The sequence below is a fragment of the Pygocentrus nattereri genome, chromosome 5, assembly GCF_015220715.1.
Source record: "Pygocentrus nattereri isolate fPygNat1 chromosome 5, fPygNat1.pri, whole genome shotgun sequence".
In the NCBI taxonomy this organism is placed as follows: Eukaryota; Metazoa; Chordata; class Actinopteri; order Characiformes; family Serrasalmidae; genus Pygocentrus; species Pygocentrus nattereri.
The window spans coordinates 31,978,310-31,996,970 of record NC_051215.1 but is presented as its reverse complement, the minus strand read 5'-3'; the positions used below and the strand labels follow the sequence as shown (position 1 = coordinate 31,996,970).

Below are 18,661 nucleotides of genomic sequence, written 5' to 3'. Positions count from 1 at the left end.
CCCCCATTCACACGATGCTATCAACACTAGGAGGGTGAAGGCTAACACAGGCTTCCTCTGAGACCTGCGAAACCAGCCACCACTTCTTTACGAACTGCCGCTCACGCAGCATCATAGGACTACTGAACGCACTTGGAGGAAAGTGCCAACTGCCACTTCAGCTACGTCAGCTTACAGACGCCTGCGCTGACTAGCATCGTGTTGAGTGATTGGGGGTGGTGGATCCACCCTACCCACCCAGAGAGTGAGGCCAATTGTGCTCTCTTTAACTGCCGGCTACAGATGGCTGTAGCATCACCAAGGATTGAACTCGCAGTCTGCTGATGATAGGGTCAACGCTTAGATGGTTGTGCCACTCGGGTGCATGGTAGCTCAGTCATTTGCCTTAGATCTGTATGATCACTGGATTTTCTTGACCTCTGCTGCTGTGTCCATAAAGTTCCATTCAGCACTTATGTTCACCTAAAATCACTGTAATTTCCCATGCATTCAGAGGATTCTGAAATTTGAAAAAAGTGCTTAAAGATGAATCTTACCACCTGGACTTTGTTACTCTCCAGCCTGCTCTTCTCATTGTTGCTCTTAGCAGCTTTCTCCGCCACCTTCTTCTGTAGGTGTGGGCCTCGGCCGAAAAAAATGTAATTGACAAAGGCATATTCAAGCAGGGCCAAGAAGACAAAGACAAAGCAGCCCATTAGGTAGATATCTATGGCCTTTACATAGGGGATCTTAGGAAGCGTCTCCCGTAGATGAGTGTTGATGGTAGTCATGGTCAGCACAGTGGTGATTCCTGCAGAGATACAATGAAACCTCAGAGTTTCATGGGTTGAATTGTCATGTAATTTCTGTATCATGTAATCATTCGAGTTAATTTGGGGTGAAACATATAACCGAACCCATAGAAGCTGCAGTTATGTCCAGCAGTAACAGAAGTGTGGTTTAATTCAGGATGAATACTTTCTCATTTATAGCTCATTGAAACAGAAATTCTGTTAAGCAGACAAACAAAAAATTCTTAATTTTCAATTGATGCAAAATTTTTTGTATTAATTGTATTTTTTCATAAAATTATATAAAAGTTGAATGCTAAGGTCTGAGCATACACAATTACTGTTTATTTTATGATATTAACATATTTGAAAAAATAGCAAATAAACAGAAATTGTGCTCTAAAATTTGCAGAAACCTATTTTTATGTAGAAAATCTATTTTATTTTTGCATATGACTGTATGTAGTGTTGTTTTGTTGAAATGAAAATATATACTTTATATTTTGTCCCTTTTTGTCATTTGTTGACCTCAAAAGAAACAGGAAAAAGTCCATCCAGTATATACATTTTCTGTAAATGCAGTTCTTTATATACTTATGTAATTGATCATGTAATTACATAATTTCATTCAAATATAACAGTAATATATCTCAACTTCTAAGTGTCAACACCATCAATATGGTTTATGTGATGTGAGACTCGCATTAGTATAAAATGTTGTCCTATTGCTACACACTCACACACTCAGACACTCACACACTACACACCTAGAGCTACCCGTGCTGCAGAGGCATCATAGTTGATCCAGAAGGAGACCCAAGACAGGATGGTGATTAGGTTTGATGGCATGTAGGTTTGCAGGATGAAATATCCAATGTTCCTCTTTAGCTTAAAACTCAGGGACAGACGAGGGTACGACCCTGAGAAAGAGAGGAGGAAGACCATGTCTGTGGGGGACACTCACAACAAACATGCCCTGACATCATTTTGTCCAGTGCAGACAGATTTACATCCAAACAGCTTCTGACCAAGTGCTGCAATAATCTTACAGTCCTTCTGTAGTCATTACTGCTTTTGTTCAGATGATGAAATTGATGCTGGCACCTAAGGAGCCAATCAGATTTCCCCTATGACCCCACCTCAGACCCCACCTCTGCACACCACTATTCAAAAGACACCAATTTATATCCAAACATTTGCTGACCAAGTTTAAGGGGGGGTGGGGGTCCATGTTGGCTGACTACTCCAGTACTGACTAGCTTCCAACTCATTCGCAATGAACAACATGGCAACAAAATGTTTGGTCTGACAATTCCATCCATCCATCCATCCATCCATTTTCTAAGCCGCTTCTCCGTCAGGGTCGCGGGGGGGTGCTGGAGCCTATCCCAGCAGTCTTCGGGCAGAAGGCAGGATACACCCTGGACAGATCGCCAGGGTCTGCCAATTCATCTTCTGTAATTTGTCTTTTTTAAATTTGGTAATGTACTCTACCACACATTAACTAAGATCCCGCACATCTCTCTGTTTGAGAAATAAGAGACAATTCACTCCTTCCACCAAACTCTTGGGAAAACGGGCAAGTCTTCAAATTTACAAATATGTTATGTCATACTGTAAGGTTTTTCAGAGGTATTCCAGACAAAGTAACAGTTTCTAGGCTATAAAGGACCAACTGAGTGCTACAGCAGCGCCAACCTGTGTCAGACCAGTACTACATATCTAGTTAGCCAAGAATATCAAAAACAGAAGCCAACTGATTGTGGGTGAAACAGGTTAAACAATTACAGCATAATATCTAGCTTAATTTTAGGGAACCCCCAGAATTCTGATTTCAAGACACTCAGGAAAGGTTAGTCCAAGAGTTTAATTAGGTAGTTCTGGACACCACAGGACCTATTATATGTTGCACCTTGCATATACAGTGGTATAAGTAAGTGGATAGTGGCACAATTTTTGTCAAATTTGGCTCCAACTCACACACATTTTCTAAACCGTTTATCCTTCTGGGCTGCTGGGGGTTGTAGTGAAGATCATTATGGATAGATATGTGTAATATCCCTGCATTTCCTTTGAATACTGTTGCTGTGTCCATAAAAATAATTCCAGTATGTTCTAGTATGTTCTACAGGTGTTCCAGCATGAACTGTGCAAGATTAAAAACTTATACCATTTTTTCACTTTTCAGTTTCTTGGTTCTTTCAACTTTTGGCTCCCTCTTGCAGTTCAAGAGAAATAATTAATGTCAATGTGAATTTCGTCAATGTCAATGCATATTTCAAAGTGAAACATGTTGTGAGTAAGGTTCCCTGAGCAAGCTGAGCATTTTCTCTTGATGATGCTTGAGTGTGGCGTTAGGTGCACAAAGGTGCACAATGCTATAATCAAAGACCAGCAAATATTTTAAAGGTGGGTAAAATGTATATATTTATAGACAGAATGTAAAGAAGGTTTTGATTTCAGGTTGACTTTAAGTAATATACATCTGGGTATTTTTAAATGTTTACATTTAAAAGAATGGAAATGTTAAAGAAGTTACTTAAATTACAGTACATACTTCTAAACACTAAACCCAGACGTAGAGACTCTATTCTCCACTTTCATACTGCAAGTGCCTGTATGTAGGCCTGCACTATGATTCCTCACTCTCATAGGTACAGAACTACATAGTAATTACAGACTAACAAGTCATCAGGTTAATAATTGTATAAGTCTATGTTATGAAAGGGTTAAATTACACAGCAGAAACGTTAAGTGTACCTGTGGCAAATACCACCTTCTTAGATAAAGTTTTATAGTCGATGATGGAAAACTGTGGCAGCTCAATGTTGTCCACTCCTGTTACTGAACTCCCCTCCTGCCAGTAAAACTCAATGTCATCTGTGGTGTAGCCATCTGAGAGAGAGAGAGAGAGAGAGAGAGACATACATGCATGAACATACATAGTGTTACATTCAGATGAGTGCAGATCTTGATAAATGGTAGATTTAATATTAACCAGAGGGAAAACCAAATTTGTAGTCACAAAACAGTCCAGAACACGGAGCAATCAAAATAGGCGACAGTACAAAAAGGACAAGGCAAAGGTGAAGGCAAGGCAATGATCAAAACACACAAGAAGGCAAACATGAGAAACCGCTCTGTAGGTCACAAGAATTCAGTACTTCGCAACCCTACAATGCTAAGCCCGGGCTTAAATGCTATCTACCATAGGTCACATGACATAGTCCACAGGTGTTCTAAGTTAGTACTCAGGTGATCATGAACCAGCACCACCAAAAGGTTATAAAAAAAAATACAAATGGGCTAAAATGGGATTGACTTACCTCTTACCCAAGCTAGATGTAAAGCAAGGATTTCTAGATTGTGTAATTTTGTTATTTAGCCCTCCCATCCAATATATAATATTATGAACACATTTGGCCTATAATATATTAATAACACCATCAGCTTTCTAAATTATTTTTAATAATTGTAAAATTTCTGAAAATTCATATTGTTTGAATATGCATTTGAGAGGATCTGCTGCCAAACCTGGATGTGAAGCTCATGCTCAGTGCTCCTGTCACACTTCCAGGAAAGAGACAGAAAGAGAGAGATAGGGGTGCCAGTCACCTGTTCCCACACTTCCTCTTGTCTGGGCACTAAATCAGTGTGTGATTGCACAGTGCTGAAACAGTGGGAACAGCTCTGTGAGAACTCCTCATTCAGGCTGAACCGACAGGATTTTCCTTCCCTGCAGAGTTCCGTCACTTATCTAAAGAAGAACACTGCACTCCAGCATATTACAGCTTAATTATGGAACAGAGGCTTATTATAGTCCTCTTCCCTTATTCTTCATCCAGTTTCGTCATAGGAGACATGAGCATGGAGACAACAGAGGAAAGACAGTGATTATAACTACAACTATACTTTATGTTCAAAAGTATCCAGATGCTTGCTTGTCCAACATTTCTTCTGAAATGAAGGGTATTAATAGGCAGTTTGTTCCTACTTAACTGCAGTAGCAAAACCTTCTGATTAGGTGTTACAACCAGTGCTGGTGATAACTGATTGCACTCAGTCAGAAGAGCATTTGTGAGGTCAGGTCATTATGTTGGGTGATTAGTTCCAGGCCACATACAGCACTCCAGTTCATTCCAAAGGTACTGGATGGAGCTCCATCACTCCAAAACAGTTCCACAAGCAATCTTTCCACTACACTTGGCAACATTTATCATTGCTCATGGTCATCTCAAATTTGTGTGGAAGCTTCTGAAACATGTAGGGCTAACTTAGATTTAATTCTAGGTTTCTGGGCCTCATCTACCATGAGGAAACCTACCACATCCCTGTCAACGCATTTAACATTGACATACATCAGAATAACTAATCCTCTTGTTTACTTTTCCAGCTTAAGTTTTCACTTATGATACCGCAATGCTTAAAAATATAGTCTTTTTCTGTTTGGCACTGTCTAGAATAAATATAGAACACTCAGCAAAAGCCAAAGACCACCCCTTTGTTTAATCAATTCAATCTGTCAAAAAGACCATTAAGTACAATTTATTAACATTTCCGTGTCAGAAACAAAGCAGGAAACATTTTTTAAGATAAAATAACATAAAATGCTCCAACACATCAATATTTAATTTGTCCACTCTTTCTTACTGTGCACATGTACCTGGTGGATGTTGATACCGCTAACACAGATGGACAAAGCAGCTCTGCATTCTGTTTCACCTACTGCCACCTCAATACTTCCATTCTACCAACCAATGCGTCAAAGCTGTGTCCTCCCAACAACAGCTGTTCCTAAAACTCTCACAGGTATTATGTTCCCCTTCAAACACATTCTAACATTCACACCAGTAAGTAAACTTATTCACCTTAGCAGCCATAGCTGAATATTTTAAGATATTTCTGAGGAGATCAGATATAAGATAATCCACTTGGATTAAGAAGGGGGAAGTCAAAGGAAAATAAGTGTAAAAAATGAGCTTCCAAAACTGGATTTCAATAATTTTCATAAAAAATGTGGAATATGGAACTCCCAACTGCTGTGTAAGACCACCAGACCAGATAGAGGAGAAAATCAAGCTTGTGACATTTACTACTTTTCCATATGCAGTCATGCTCATGTGGTAAAATCCCATTTTTCCACTGTAAGTAAACAACTCAATGCCTTGAGTCTTTTCTACCAAGGGCTCGTGTTGCTGCAGGTTTCCATTCCAAATAAGCAGGAGAAATTCTCGTTTTACTTGTTCAATCAATTGGTCCTCAAACAACTCATCATATGTTGTCCTGTTTTGTTGGAATGAAAACCTGCAACCACACCTGCCCATAGGTAATAAGATTCAATACCCCTGGTCTAAAGGGTAGCTGTCAAGAAGATGTAACTAAGAAAAGGAAATGGACAAAAAGAAGAAAATTTGCACTACAACATTGAAACTAGACATCTGAGTTGTAGAGTAAGGTTTTATGGACTTAAGTCTAAATTTGTGATCTTTGGAAGTAACAGAAGGCAGTATGTACAATGCTGAAACAGTGGAAAGACTTTTTGAACCATCAGAAAGCATGCAGCAGTGCAAGTGTGGGATGTACAAGACCATCTGGATTTGGTGATTTCTTTTTGACTGAAGGCATCACGAAAGCTGATAAGTACAAACAAATTCTAATAAAGCACACAGTGCCATGTGGAAAATATTTGATTAGAAAACAACAAGAAGATATCAACCCCAAACTCACTGCTGAGAAGATCATAACAAGGGACTGTCAACAACATAAATGAATGTGTTTGGCATTACTTGGATCATGAGAAGCACAAAATGCAACTTCTAAGGCAAAAATAGAAAAGAAAAAACAGATTTCTTTGAAAAACTAAAAGCAAGTGACTAACTTAAAGCAGCACTATTTTTTACTTTTGGGGTCCCCCTACAGTTACAGAGAGTATTTAAGTTTTACATCACTGTCAAAAATACAAATTGTGCTTTGAGCCCCCCTCAGGGACAGCTATATATGAGCATTTGTCGACGAGCTGAAAAAATAAAGAAACTACCTCCCCTTTACATGCATTTCACACAGGCATATGGATGCTACAGATTAAACTCATGATTTTGGTTGTTTCTATGTGTAAATAACTGAAATCGTGAGTGTATTCTGCAGTGTCCAAATACCCACATAAAGTGTGTGTAACTTGCAAAGGGGAGTCAGATTCTGCGTAATTCGGCACAGCAGTGGCTAAAACCACATTGGAGGAGAAAGAACCATGTTAGGAACCTAATAGGCAGAGCAATATTACAGGATTTTATCACAGGAGGTTGCAAACTTTCAAGGCTTATTTGGCATGAGGCTGACAAAGACTGGCCAAACTTTTTGGTGTGAGAACAGCGTATTACTTTGCATGCCAGCCCAAAACGGGACCAAAGTTAAATGACTTTTGGCATTCAGAAAAACTCTATGAGACAGGAATGACACAGATAAGGTCACAGCCTACGTCGCCATCTTTCATGAAGAACACTGGCAAGAATGTAAACTCTGCTGTCGGATTATTTTCCTGTTAGTCTTGCAAATAAAATCACCAATGAATAAAATCCAGTCCAAGATTTACTCTTTTCCAGTCTCTTGTTCAGTCATTCTCTTTTTTTCTTTTGCACGCCTACTGTGACAACATCTCTTCGCAGCCTTTATCATGATGTCCACGCTAGTAAAACAAAACTACTTCTTATAGATAGCTGAAGAACCATATTTTCTGGTGTTATGTTGTGCCGTAAAAAGTTTTATGCAGTTCATACGAGAGGTCTTGTGCCTGTTCCTCCTAAGTTACATAGTGCTATAACAGGTTTTTTGGGCCTATTATAGCAAGTGTGTTCCTTATTATAAATGTGTGTATCATCAAAAAGGTTTTGGATCTGTTATTTTAAGGTTACGTAATGTTCCTTTAATGGGTGTTTTGATGGGAAAGTAAATAAATGAAAGGGGGGGATTTGCACAGTACTATACGCTTGACAAAAGTTAAGTCATAAAATAGGCTTCCTGCATGGAAAGCATGGATAATCTAAACATACAAATTTCCATCAACTAGAGCATTTTTTTCAGTTACATTTACTATGATTCCATTAGCAGTCTTGCTAATGTGGTTGGGACCTTGAGCTGCAGCTCGAGTGTGAGTTCATATGCATAGGTAGTCTGCCACACCTTCATGTTGGTGTCATGAAATCCTGGGAGAATGATTAAAATGTCCTGCTCAGTGTCTGCTGTGATATCGGTGCAGCGGTTTTCTCCTGCATGTTGTGATTTGTGTCTCCAATTGCTGACATGACAGTAGCCTCACAGCGATACAGCTGTCTGCCCAGCAGAGCGCACGCCCAATTACAACCACTGTCCGTCAGCCAGAGAGAGAGAGAGAGAGAAAGAGACGAAGGAGGACAGGGAGTGGGGAAAAGAGCGAGTGATGTAGAGAAAGAGACAGCAGTTAGCACAGCTGCCCTCTCTCCAGGTATCGTAGATGATAAATGACACATTATACTAATGTGCCTCGACTGTAAAGCAGGGTTTGTGCATGCAAAACCAACAGCTTGTTTTCCTCTGGGCAGAGAGGGTCAAGAGGGTCTGCAATGCTTACATAGCATGGTGCGTTTTGCTGTCTAAAACACAAATAAAGGAAACTGAGTGTAGACAGAGACTATTGTTCTCCCCAGATTTGAAAAGACAGTAGACAGATTCAGAGCATATGGCTATGCTTGGTTCAGTGGCTTATAAGAAGTGCAGGTTGAGCTCTTCTCTGGATATAGGCCGGCGTGATGGAGGCTGATTGAGCAGACACTTTGCGCTACATTTCCATAGCTTTCTGGAGAGCAGGGGTAGCGCTGGGAGCTTGGCATGCAGGTGGAATCTATTATTAACAACGGAAAGCTGTGGAGAGGCCGTGCTGCATTAGCGCCACCATGCTGCTGAGCTCCAGGTATCTAATAGAAAGAAGCTAGACACACATTCACTGCGCTGGACTCATTGCATCATCACCACCTCATTCCCTTTTATGATTTTCATCCTGCTTTTTTACCTCTTTTTGGACATATGGGGTTTAATATAGCTTAAGAAGTAATATTTCACCCAAAAACAATTATTTAGAAAAAGCATGTCCACTTCAAGAAAAAGCTAAAGCACTGTCTGGTATGTTCATATGCTGATCAAAAGTTGACATCAGTGCTAAATAACCTCATGGTAGCTACAAAGGCAAGAAAGCTTTAGCACAATGAAGCACAACATTCTCCATGCTGTTGCTAGTTTTATTCCTGAACAAGGTTTCTGTTAGACCATAGCAGAGGTTTTAACAGAATGACAAAATACAATGATTCCAAAAGTATTTGGACACTTTAGCTGTTTATACATTGGTAAACATTAATGAAGTTCTTTAGGTTACTTCATAAAATGTTTAACAAATCAATATTTGTATCAGAAAAACACATTTATCTCAATGTCAAACTGATGATAGACTCTTTGTGTATGGAACTGGGGTCACTGGGGCAGTAACCTTCTTGTAAATGGGGTGGTACCCTCAAGAGGACACCTGAGTACCTTTGGTCAGGGAACACAATTGTACCATAAATCGTCTTCAAGCTTTTTATTTTATTGCCCTGTTTTAAAACATTAGGTTCACAATTAGGCCTTAAAATCACTGTTGTACCTTTGAGATACATTTACTTTGTTTGTACCTTGATGAACGAAATATGCACCTGCACAGTATCTTTACTTCTAAGAGTGAATGGCTACTGTAAAGCACAGACTTGGAATGATCTGTTTGTAATAAATGCTGCTTGGTTTGACAATTTGTTTCCCAACACAATGATGTTAATATACTCTACATATCCAAATATTTTTAAACACCTGCTCATTCACTGTTTCTTCAGAAATTGAGAGTTTGTACCGCTTTGCTGCAGTTACAGCGTCTTCTCTTCTGGGAAGGCTGAACACTGGAGCATTGTTATTAGGATTTGGCTGCATTCAGCCAAATGAGCATTAGTGAGGTCAGATACTAATGTTGGATGATTAGCTATGGATGCCACTCCAGCACATCCCAAACGATGAGAATGTGAAGCTGTGCAGCTTTATAACACACTAGTCAATGCTTGGCATTGGCCATGGTGATCTTAGACTCACATCCGGCCATGCTAGAGCATCCCTTTCTATTGGCAATGCTTTTGTATAATATAAGATTTTTTTCTGCAATCAAATGCCTGTGTTAGCAACAAGCACACCTTAAAGTGGCTAAAGTCACTCATTAGAAAGGCTGTATGGATACTTTTGGACACATAGTGTACCTGCAAGTATGGCACAAACATTTTTGGGGTACGATAGAAAGCATACAAATATGAAGATAGTTCATCTTTGCAGGGACTCACTGCTGGTCAAAGGATTGAAATCAATGTATCGAAAAGGATGTCATGCATCCGGTGAACTCCCTTTCAGACTCCTTTTCCCAGGAGTCTCTGCAAGATCATGTGACTTTGGACTCATGCTCGAGCACCTATCAGCGTTCACAGTCTCCTGAATTTTAATGTGACTCACCTGTGTCATGTGGCATGTCTAGTTTAGTATTTAAGCCCAGGCTTAGTTTAGGTATATTGTGAAGTATTGCATCTATGAGATTGTACTGAGTGTTTGTTATGACTGCCTTGTTGCCATGTTGCCTTGTTTGACTTTTGCCTGGATTACCCGTTTTTTGCCTCTTTGTCTTTGCCCCTTTATATTTCCACCTGTGTTGCTGGATCAGTTTACCGACTCTTGGACAGGTTATGGACTATGTGTATGCCTATTTCCTGATCTTGTATTAAAACTCTCTTTTAAGGATCTGTATGTGTCTGAGTTCTGCCGCCTCGTCACAGAATACTTCGCCAGACGGCAGATCTGGAAACGCTACACAAAGCTCCCACCGAACAGGGACAGCTGCTTGGCCAACACTAACATGTTCTTTCTGGAGTGACTCAGTCCCTAGAGTCCTTAGCCCACCAGCAAGCGGAGCAGCAAGCTCAGTTGGCTCAGCTCATGGTTAGTGTGAAAGGACTGACTTGCCAACTGCAACAGATGAGTATGGTGGAACCGACCGCCAGCCCCACACATCTCCCCACTGCTGAAGCTTCACCATCCTTTTTTCCTGTTAGTAAACCTGACTAGTTTAGAGGAAACCCGGACAAATGTCGTGGATTTCTACTTCAGTGTGTGGTGTTTTTTGATAACTCTCCTGTAAGCACTGATCAGTCAAAGATTTCTTTTGTTATCTCCCACCTAGCAGATAAAGCTCAAGAATGGGCTACAGCTAGTTGGAGTCTGCATTATCTGACCTACAGTCAATTTCAAAGAATTTAAGTTAGTCTTTGACCATCCCTATGAAGGGAAAATTAGTGGAAACCTGTTTTCTCAGCTATGTCAGGGTAAACGCTCAGTGGTAGATTATTCTCTTGAATTCCGTACTTTAGCGGCTAGTAGTGGACGGAACGAGGCAGCGCTACTCGGAATGTTTCGTCAAGGGCTCAACACTGAAATATTACATGAACTGGCCAGTAGAGAAGACAAACTTTCTTTGGATCAGCTTATCTCGTTAGCCATCATGCTAGATAATCTGTTTTTTCTCGAATTTCTCGAAGAAAGAAGAATATATGAACCTTGAGAAATCTTATTACTCCTTTAAAGTACAAAAGGAATTAGAAGATGTCCTGGAACCCATGCTCTGTGATTCCTTTCGGCTCTCTCAAGAAGAAAGGTGACGTAGGCTGCTTCATCACCTATGTTTTTACTGCGGCCAAGCTGAACATCAGCTTAGGGACTGTCCCAACAGATCCCATAAATACAAGGCGCCGACCCCTGGGAAGCATGTGGAGTGTACTCCGTGTGCTAATGCGGTGAGTGTTCCCACAAAGGGGTTGGTATCTAGATCTATGATTTTACCTGTTCAGATATCCTGCCGATCACACTCTACTTTTGTTTCAGCTCTGATCAATTCAGGAGCCAAGGGAAATTTCTTCCATTACTGACTAGTGAAGGAACTCCAGATTCCTGTCCAGACCCTACAGAAGGATTTGATTCAATATTTTTATTAAGAAGCATTTCGTTTTTTGCTCACAATTCAATTGCCTTGAATGACACATATGCAATGAGATATGATATGAAAGCAGTAACAATAATCCAACTCAACAAAAACACAGAAAAAGCAAAGCAAACCAATATCCCCAACCCACCACCCTCCCATGAATGCTGCCTGTAAGATGTGGATGTACAAAGTAGGTCTTGTTTAATTTCAGTCTCCTTTAAGGAATAATATTAAAGGGATCCAGATCTTGTCATATAATTTAAGTTTGTCCTTCAGCATAAACCTAATTTTCTCCAACTGTACTGTATGTGTCATTTCTGCAATCCACTGCTTAATCAATGGTACTCCTGCGTGTTTCCAGAAATTAAGAACGAGTTTTTTAGCAGCAATTAAACTATAGGAAATCAACTGCTGCTGAGCTGAGGAGAGCTCCAGTAATACTTCTGATATACCAAATATGATAAGAACTGGGTCTGGCTCCAGGTGTACCTTCAACATATCAGAAAGGGCTGAAAAAATGTCAGCCCAAAACTTATGAATCTTAGGACAGGGTACATAGCTATGAGAGAGGATGGCCTCAATTGACTTACACCTATCACACAGGTGATATATCTGAAAACAGTTTATGCAGCTTTACCTTTGAGTAATGTAGTCTATGTAATATTTTAAACTGAATCAAACAGTGCCTAGCATTAATAGAGCAAGAATGAATGTGTTCAAGACTAGCTTCCCAAACATCCTCGGAAATTTTTATGCCTAATTCTTCTTCCCATGCATTTTTGATTGATTGCGTGCCTGGAGACTTAAAGCTCTGAAATATACTATATAGATGAGAAATCACCCTGTTCATTCCTACTCCCTGTTTCACACACTGATCAAGACTATCTAATTTTGCTGCAGTATAATCGGGCAAATATGATTTGGCGTAATCTCTGACCTGAAGATATTTTTAAAAAATGATTTCCAGGTATACTATACTTCTCCTGCAACTGCTGAAATGAGTCCCAGACACATATAAGTCTCCAATCTTACGTAATCCCTGATTTTCCCAAATACCAAATGAACCATCCAAAGTAGACGGAATGAAGGAAGGGTTTGACGCAATTGGAAGCAAGAAAGACATTTTCCTAAAACTGAAGTGGCTTCTTAATTGATTCCATATATGGGTTGTATAATAAATAATAGGGGTTCTTTTACATAAAGAATGATTATGAGCTGTAGAATTTAAAATGACAGCGAACAATTAGTGCACACTGATGGATTCTCAACATGTTGGACAATATTTCTCACATTGGCTGCCCAATAGTAATGTATGAAATTTGGTAAGGCCAATCCTCCCTCTGATTTAGATTAACAAAGATGATACTTATTCTACATGCTTTGTAATCCCACACGAAAGGAATTATAACGGAATCTCCAAGATCAAACCTTTTCAAAACAGCAAACAAATAAGACTGAATTCCTACTAGAATTCTCAGGAGCATTCTGCATAAAGACCGTATAGACAGATCATCATCCAATCAGAAGAAATAGAAGATTTATGACAATTTGCAGCATTCATATTGTCCCACCCCCCACCCATACAAACCCAATATAAAGCTAACAAAAACTGTCTGGCTGATACCACAAATGGTACAGCACGACTCACGTGGAGAGAGAACCAAATCAGTAAAACGGGTCTTAAAGAAAAAAGTAAAAACAAATATCCATCCACCATCAACTGGACTAACTCTTATCAACCAATTATAGTCCCGCTATATAAACACGCTGGGTTAATACGAAGCTAGGCTCAAAAGCTCAGCTAAAACATGCAGAATGATCCACCCAAATATCAGATTGAAAATAAAGTATAACATCGATCTCGGGCATGACAAATGAATGAGTAGAGCTATACATGCTTTAGCGCTGAAATTATATGGCACACATGGTAAACACTAGCATTAAAACGCTTAACCTATGTAAATATAGAATTTGCAACATCCAGTCCAAAGCGTTACCTGCATCTTCCATGACCGGCTAGGAAAACAAAACAAGTAGCCTACAAATCTAGAGGCTACTTAAGTTTCACGGTCCTTTATCAGTCCCAAAATGCTTGTGTGCAAACTTCATTGCCTCTGTGGGATCAGTGAAGACTTTCTCAGTGCCCTTCTATGTAACCCGCAGTTTGGCTGGGTAAAGCAAGCCGAACTTAATTCCCGGTTTGTCCCTCAACAACTGCCTGACGTTAGTAAAGGCGGCTCGGCGTTTAACCACCGCCGGGGAAAAGTCTCGAAAAATGCAGATGGGCTGGTTATTGAAGCGCAGACTCCGCTTAGCCGTGACCCTGCGCATAATGTTCTCCAACACATGATTGTAGTGGACCCGGAGAATGAGATGGCGCGGAGGTCTTCCATCCTCGGACTGGACTCGCAGGGCTCGGTGGGCTCAGTCGAGAAGCGGTGGCTCCTCTAGGTCGAGCACGTCTTTTAGTAACTCCGCTACAAAGTCCCTCATATTTTGGCCATGCTCCAGTCATTCTTGTACTCCTGCAATCCTCAAGTTTTGCCTCTTGGAGCGACCTTCCAGACCAAGGCATTTCTCAGAAAGGTCCACTACTTCAGCAGCCAGCGTTTAGACTTGAGCCTGAAGGGTTGGGATGGAGTCGGAGTTAGCTGATGTAGACTGCTCGACGTGCTCTAATGTAGCATGGTGGCTATCAACCGTCGCCTTCAGCGCGTCTATCCTCGCATTAACATGCGATTACAAAATCTCAATTTCTCCCCTTAAAGAGTCAGTAACCGCTCTAAGCTTGGCATCAATTGTAGAGCAGATATCCGACTTTTACATTTTACATTTACATTTTACTGAGGTCTGAAAGTATAGCTTGAAGAATTGGTTTGTTAACCTGTTGCTGCACACTTTCACCTGCGCCATCGCTCTCCGGCAAGCCCGAGGACTCATGCTGGCTTTCTTCTTCAGTGCTCTCTTTCTTTTCGGGGACATTTTTCGCAAGCCAACCGAAACACTTAAGCTCTTAAGTGGTGTAGAATCACTCCACAGCCTGTTTACTCAGATATTTCCATCTCAGCGTCATGTTAAGTGAAATTTTAAGCGGAATTCGCGGGAGCTACCCAGATTGCGTCCTACTCCACCATTACCACTGGAAGCCCCCCCTACAGAAGGATTTAAAGATTTCAGCTCTGGATGGAGAACCCATCGGTCATGGAACCATCTCATGTGCCACCATTCCTACAGTACTTCAGGCCAGTGCAATCCATTATGAGGAACTGTCTTTTCTTGTGATTCAGCATTCTGAATTTGATGTCATCTTAGGACTTCCATGGTAAGAGATACACAATCCAACCATTTCCTGATCAGAGCGCACTATCACTCACTGGTCCCCATATTGTATGCAGAACTGTATCGACACCCCAGACATCAATGTGAGTTCCACAACCATAGAAAGCCCTAATTCAGATTCAGTTTTTAAAGTCCCATCAGAATATTCAGATCTAGTAGAAGTATTCAACAAGCACAACGCCACCAAGTTACCTTCTCATAGACCATATGACTGTGCTATTGAGCTCAAGGCAGATCCTGTACTTCCCAAAGCCTGTGTTTACCCCCTAACTCAAGAAGAACAAAAGGCTCTGGATGTCTACATCCAAGAGGCTTCAGACCAGGGTTTTATCTGGCCTTCCATGTCACCAATAGCTTCCAGCTTTTTCTTTATCAAAAAGAAGGATGGTGGGTTACACCCATGTATAAATTATCAAGCCCTCACTCAGATCTCTAAGGATTACTCTTATCCTTTACCCTTAGTGCCTGTAACCTAGGAGCAGTTACAGGGGGCTAGATTTTTTTACCAGACTAGATCTCCGCAGCGCCTACAATCTCATCAGGATAAGGCAGGGCGATGAGTGAAAGACGGCATTTTTGACCACTAGGGAGCACTATGAATACCTGGTGAGGCCATTTGGGCTCTCTATCACCCCCTCTGTTTTCCAGAGGGGGAGATAGAGAGATAGAGAGATATGTTGGGTCAGTTCATCATTGCATATTTGGATGACATCCTGGTGAATTCCCCTTCTCGTAAGGCACATGTACAACATGTCCGCACCATGTTAAAAAGACTTTTGGAAAATAATTTGTATCTAAAGGGTGAGAAATGTGAATTTGAGAAAATGTGAAATGTCTCTTTTCTGGGGTATGTCATAAGTTATCAGGGAATTGTCATGGATAACCACAAGGTGGAGGCAGTGGTTAATTGGGCCAGACCCAACACTGTCAAGGAATTACAGAGATTTTTAGGTTTTGTGAATTTTTACTGCAGATTCATAAGGAACTTTAGCACGGTGGCTTCTCTTTTAACCTCTCTGTTAAAGGGTAACCCTAGGAAGCTGGCTTGGATGGAAGAGGCAGCCACGGCTTTCCAGGACCTGAAGGAGGCGTTCACTTCTGCACTGATTTTGACGCACCCGGATCCCACTAGACCCTTCGTCGTTGAGGTAGACGCTTCGGCAACAGGGGTAGAAGCAATATTATCACAAAGATCTGGTCCTCAGGATAAACTGCACCCTGTTGCCTTCTTCTACCATAAACTATCACCTACAGAGAGAAACTACAGGGATCGAGAATTGTTGGCTGTGAAATTGGCCCTTGAAGAATGGCATCACTGGTTAGAGGGTGCCAGTCATCCTTTCACTGTCTTGACTGACCATAAGAACTTGGAATACTATCTACACTGTCCGAAGGTTGCTGGACTCACAGAGACGTGGTGAGAAACTGCAGTACCTGGTAGACTGGGAAGGCTATGGACCCGGGGAACAGTCTTGGGTGCCGGCTGGGGATGTGTTAGATCTGGGCTTATCCATGATTTCCACAGTATGCATCCCAACAAGCCTGCGCCACATCCCAGGGGTTGCACACGAAGGAGGCTCACTTGCACTATGTCTGCCCATCGTCCTGGTGCCCCTCTTTCATTGGTTCACCCGGACTCTTTGGGGGGGTTGGGGGGGGCGGTCAGGGATTACTGTCACGCATCAGGTGAACTCCCATTCAGACTCCATTTCCCAGGAGTCTCTGCAAGATCATGTGACTTTGGACTCACGCTCAAGCACCTATCAGCATTCACGGTCTCCTGAATTTTAATGTGACTCACCTGTGTTTCATGTGACATGTCTAGTTTAGTATTTAAGCCTGGGCTTAGTTGCGAAGTATTGCATCTATGAGATCGTACCAAGCGTTCGTTATGACTGCCTTGTTGCCTTGTTTGACCTTTGCCTGGATTATCTGTTTTTTGCCTCTTTGTCTTTGCCCCTTTGTACTTCCGCCTGTGTTGTTGGATCAGTGTACCGACTCTTGGACTGGTTATTGGCTACGTGTACACCTATTTCCTGGTCTTGTATTAAAACTCACTTTTAAGGATCTGCATGTGTCTAAGTTCTGCACCCTCATCACAAAGAAGGGATTTTAGATGTGTCCAAAATGACAAACAGAGCTGCAGAGGATGCTGTAATAACTGAGAAAGCTATCTAACACTGAGTTATTATTAAGTGAGTTATTATAAAATTAACATTCAGAATGCCTCATATTTTAACAGTGGTGATTAAATCACAAAGCAGTTCATAAAATTACCCTAAATATACCATTACAGTATATTAATTGATGTTAAGTGATTAAGTGATGTTCCCAAAAAAACAGAACAAAAAGCCGAATAAAACATCAGCTTAAATACATTTTGGTGTCAAACTGTACTGTTTAACCTGTTTATTGCATGAAATGACAACAATTTCTAATATGATAAATGATACTGATTTAAACAATTTGTAAAATATTTGTAAGTTTGTAATAAAAACACTGTGATGAGACACGAGAACTAAAAAGGCCAAAAGGACTTCATGATGTCAGTCTTTGTAGCTCACCGTGTGTATTCTATAACCAGCATCTTAGGGTGAAGCTCATGATGTATAAATATTATGCATACTCTACAACCATGCAGATGTGAGTACTTTCAGATGAAAGTTAAGCAGCACTTACAGCTCTCAATCTCCAGGGTGCAGTTCTGTTCATCCAGAGGGTACCTGCGCAGGTCCATCATGCACGCTGCGGTTGTGGTTATCCTAGCCAAAAAACAAATGAAAGAACAGTCCAAGTGATTATCAATTAGATTTCAATACTTATTTAATCATTAAGTATTAACTTAGGCAGATATGTATATGTTCAAATGTAGTAATAAATTAAATAACCTATTATATTTGATATTATGTTATAACTCTTTTACATTCCATGTGTTCCATGTTCTTTTAATTTATCATTTAAATAAAATAGTTTATTTAATCATTTATTTATTTAGCCAATCCCTTTGTACATTCAAATCAATTGTTAGTCCAAAAAAGAACAGAAGAAAAGACTGCACTTTCCTTTCTCACCAACTAACTAACTACACAACTATCCACTTTAAACTCTACATGAAAAGACTGTAACGTAGACGTTTGGTTTGGCATAGAATGATGGGAAACAAAAAAAAAACCCCACAAATTGTCATGCATGATCTACGTTCTGGTAAAGTGAAAAATGAATGGGCTTGCCCAGAAGAACAGTGCCAGCTTGTTGATTTTACTAGTCTGTATCATCCATACACCTGATCCAGTTTAGCTTACAGAGCTGTCTGATGTAACCTGGCAGTATTACCACCCTTGATAGCAGACTAGCTTCTGCACAAAGACAAGTAACAGTAAGTGCATTTCCATGCGCTCAATAATCCAATCGTGATTGGATTTCAGGAGTTATCTGATTATTCAAATGGTCATGTAACCTGCATACTCCGATTACTTAGATCAGAGTG

At 40.6% G+C, this 18,661-nt stretch overlaps 1 protein-coding gene across 2 annotated transcripts in view; it reads right to left on the bottom strand.

Moving 5' to 3' along the window:
• The window catches only part of gabrb1 (gamma-aminobutyric acid type A receptor subunit beta1), a 40,612-nt gene that overhangs the window by 3,358 nt on the left and 18,593 nt on the right, over positions 1-18,661 (bottom strand). For both annotated transcript variants that reach the window (XM_037538376.1, XM_017690493.2), the window contains 4 exons: positions 17,854-17,936; positions 3,531-3,665; positions 1,538-1,690; positions 537-790 (listed from right to left, as the gene is read on the bottom strand). In XM_037538376.1, the coding sequence (XP_037394273.1) occupies positions 537-790; positions 1,538-1,690; positions 3,531-3,665; positions 17,854-17,936 (625 nt within the window). The remainder of the gene's footprint in view (positions 1-536; positions 791-1,537; positions 1,691-3,530; positions 3,666-17,853; positions 17,937-18,661) is intronic.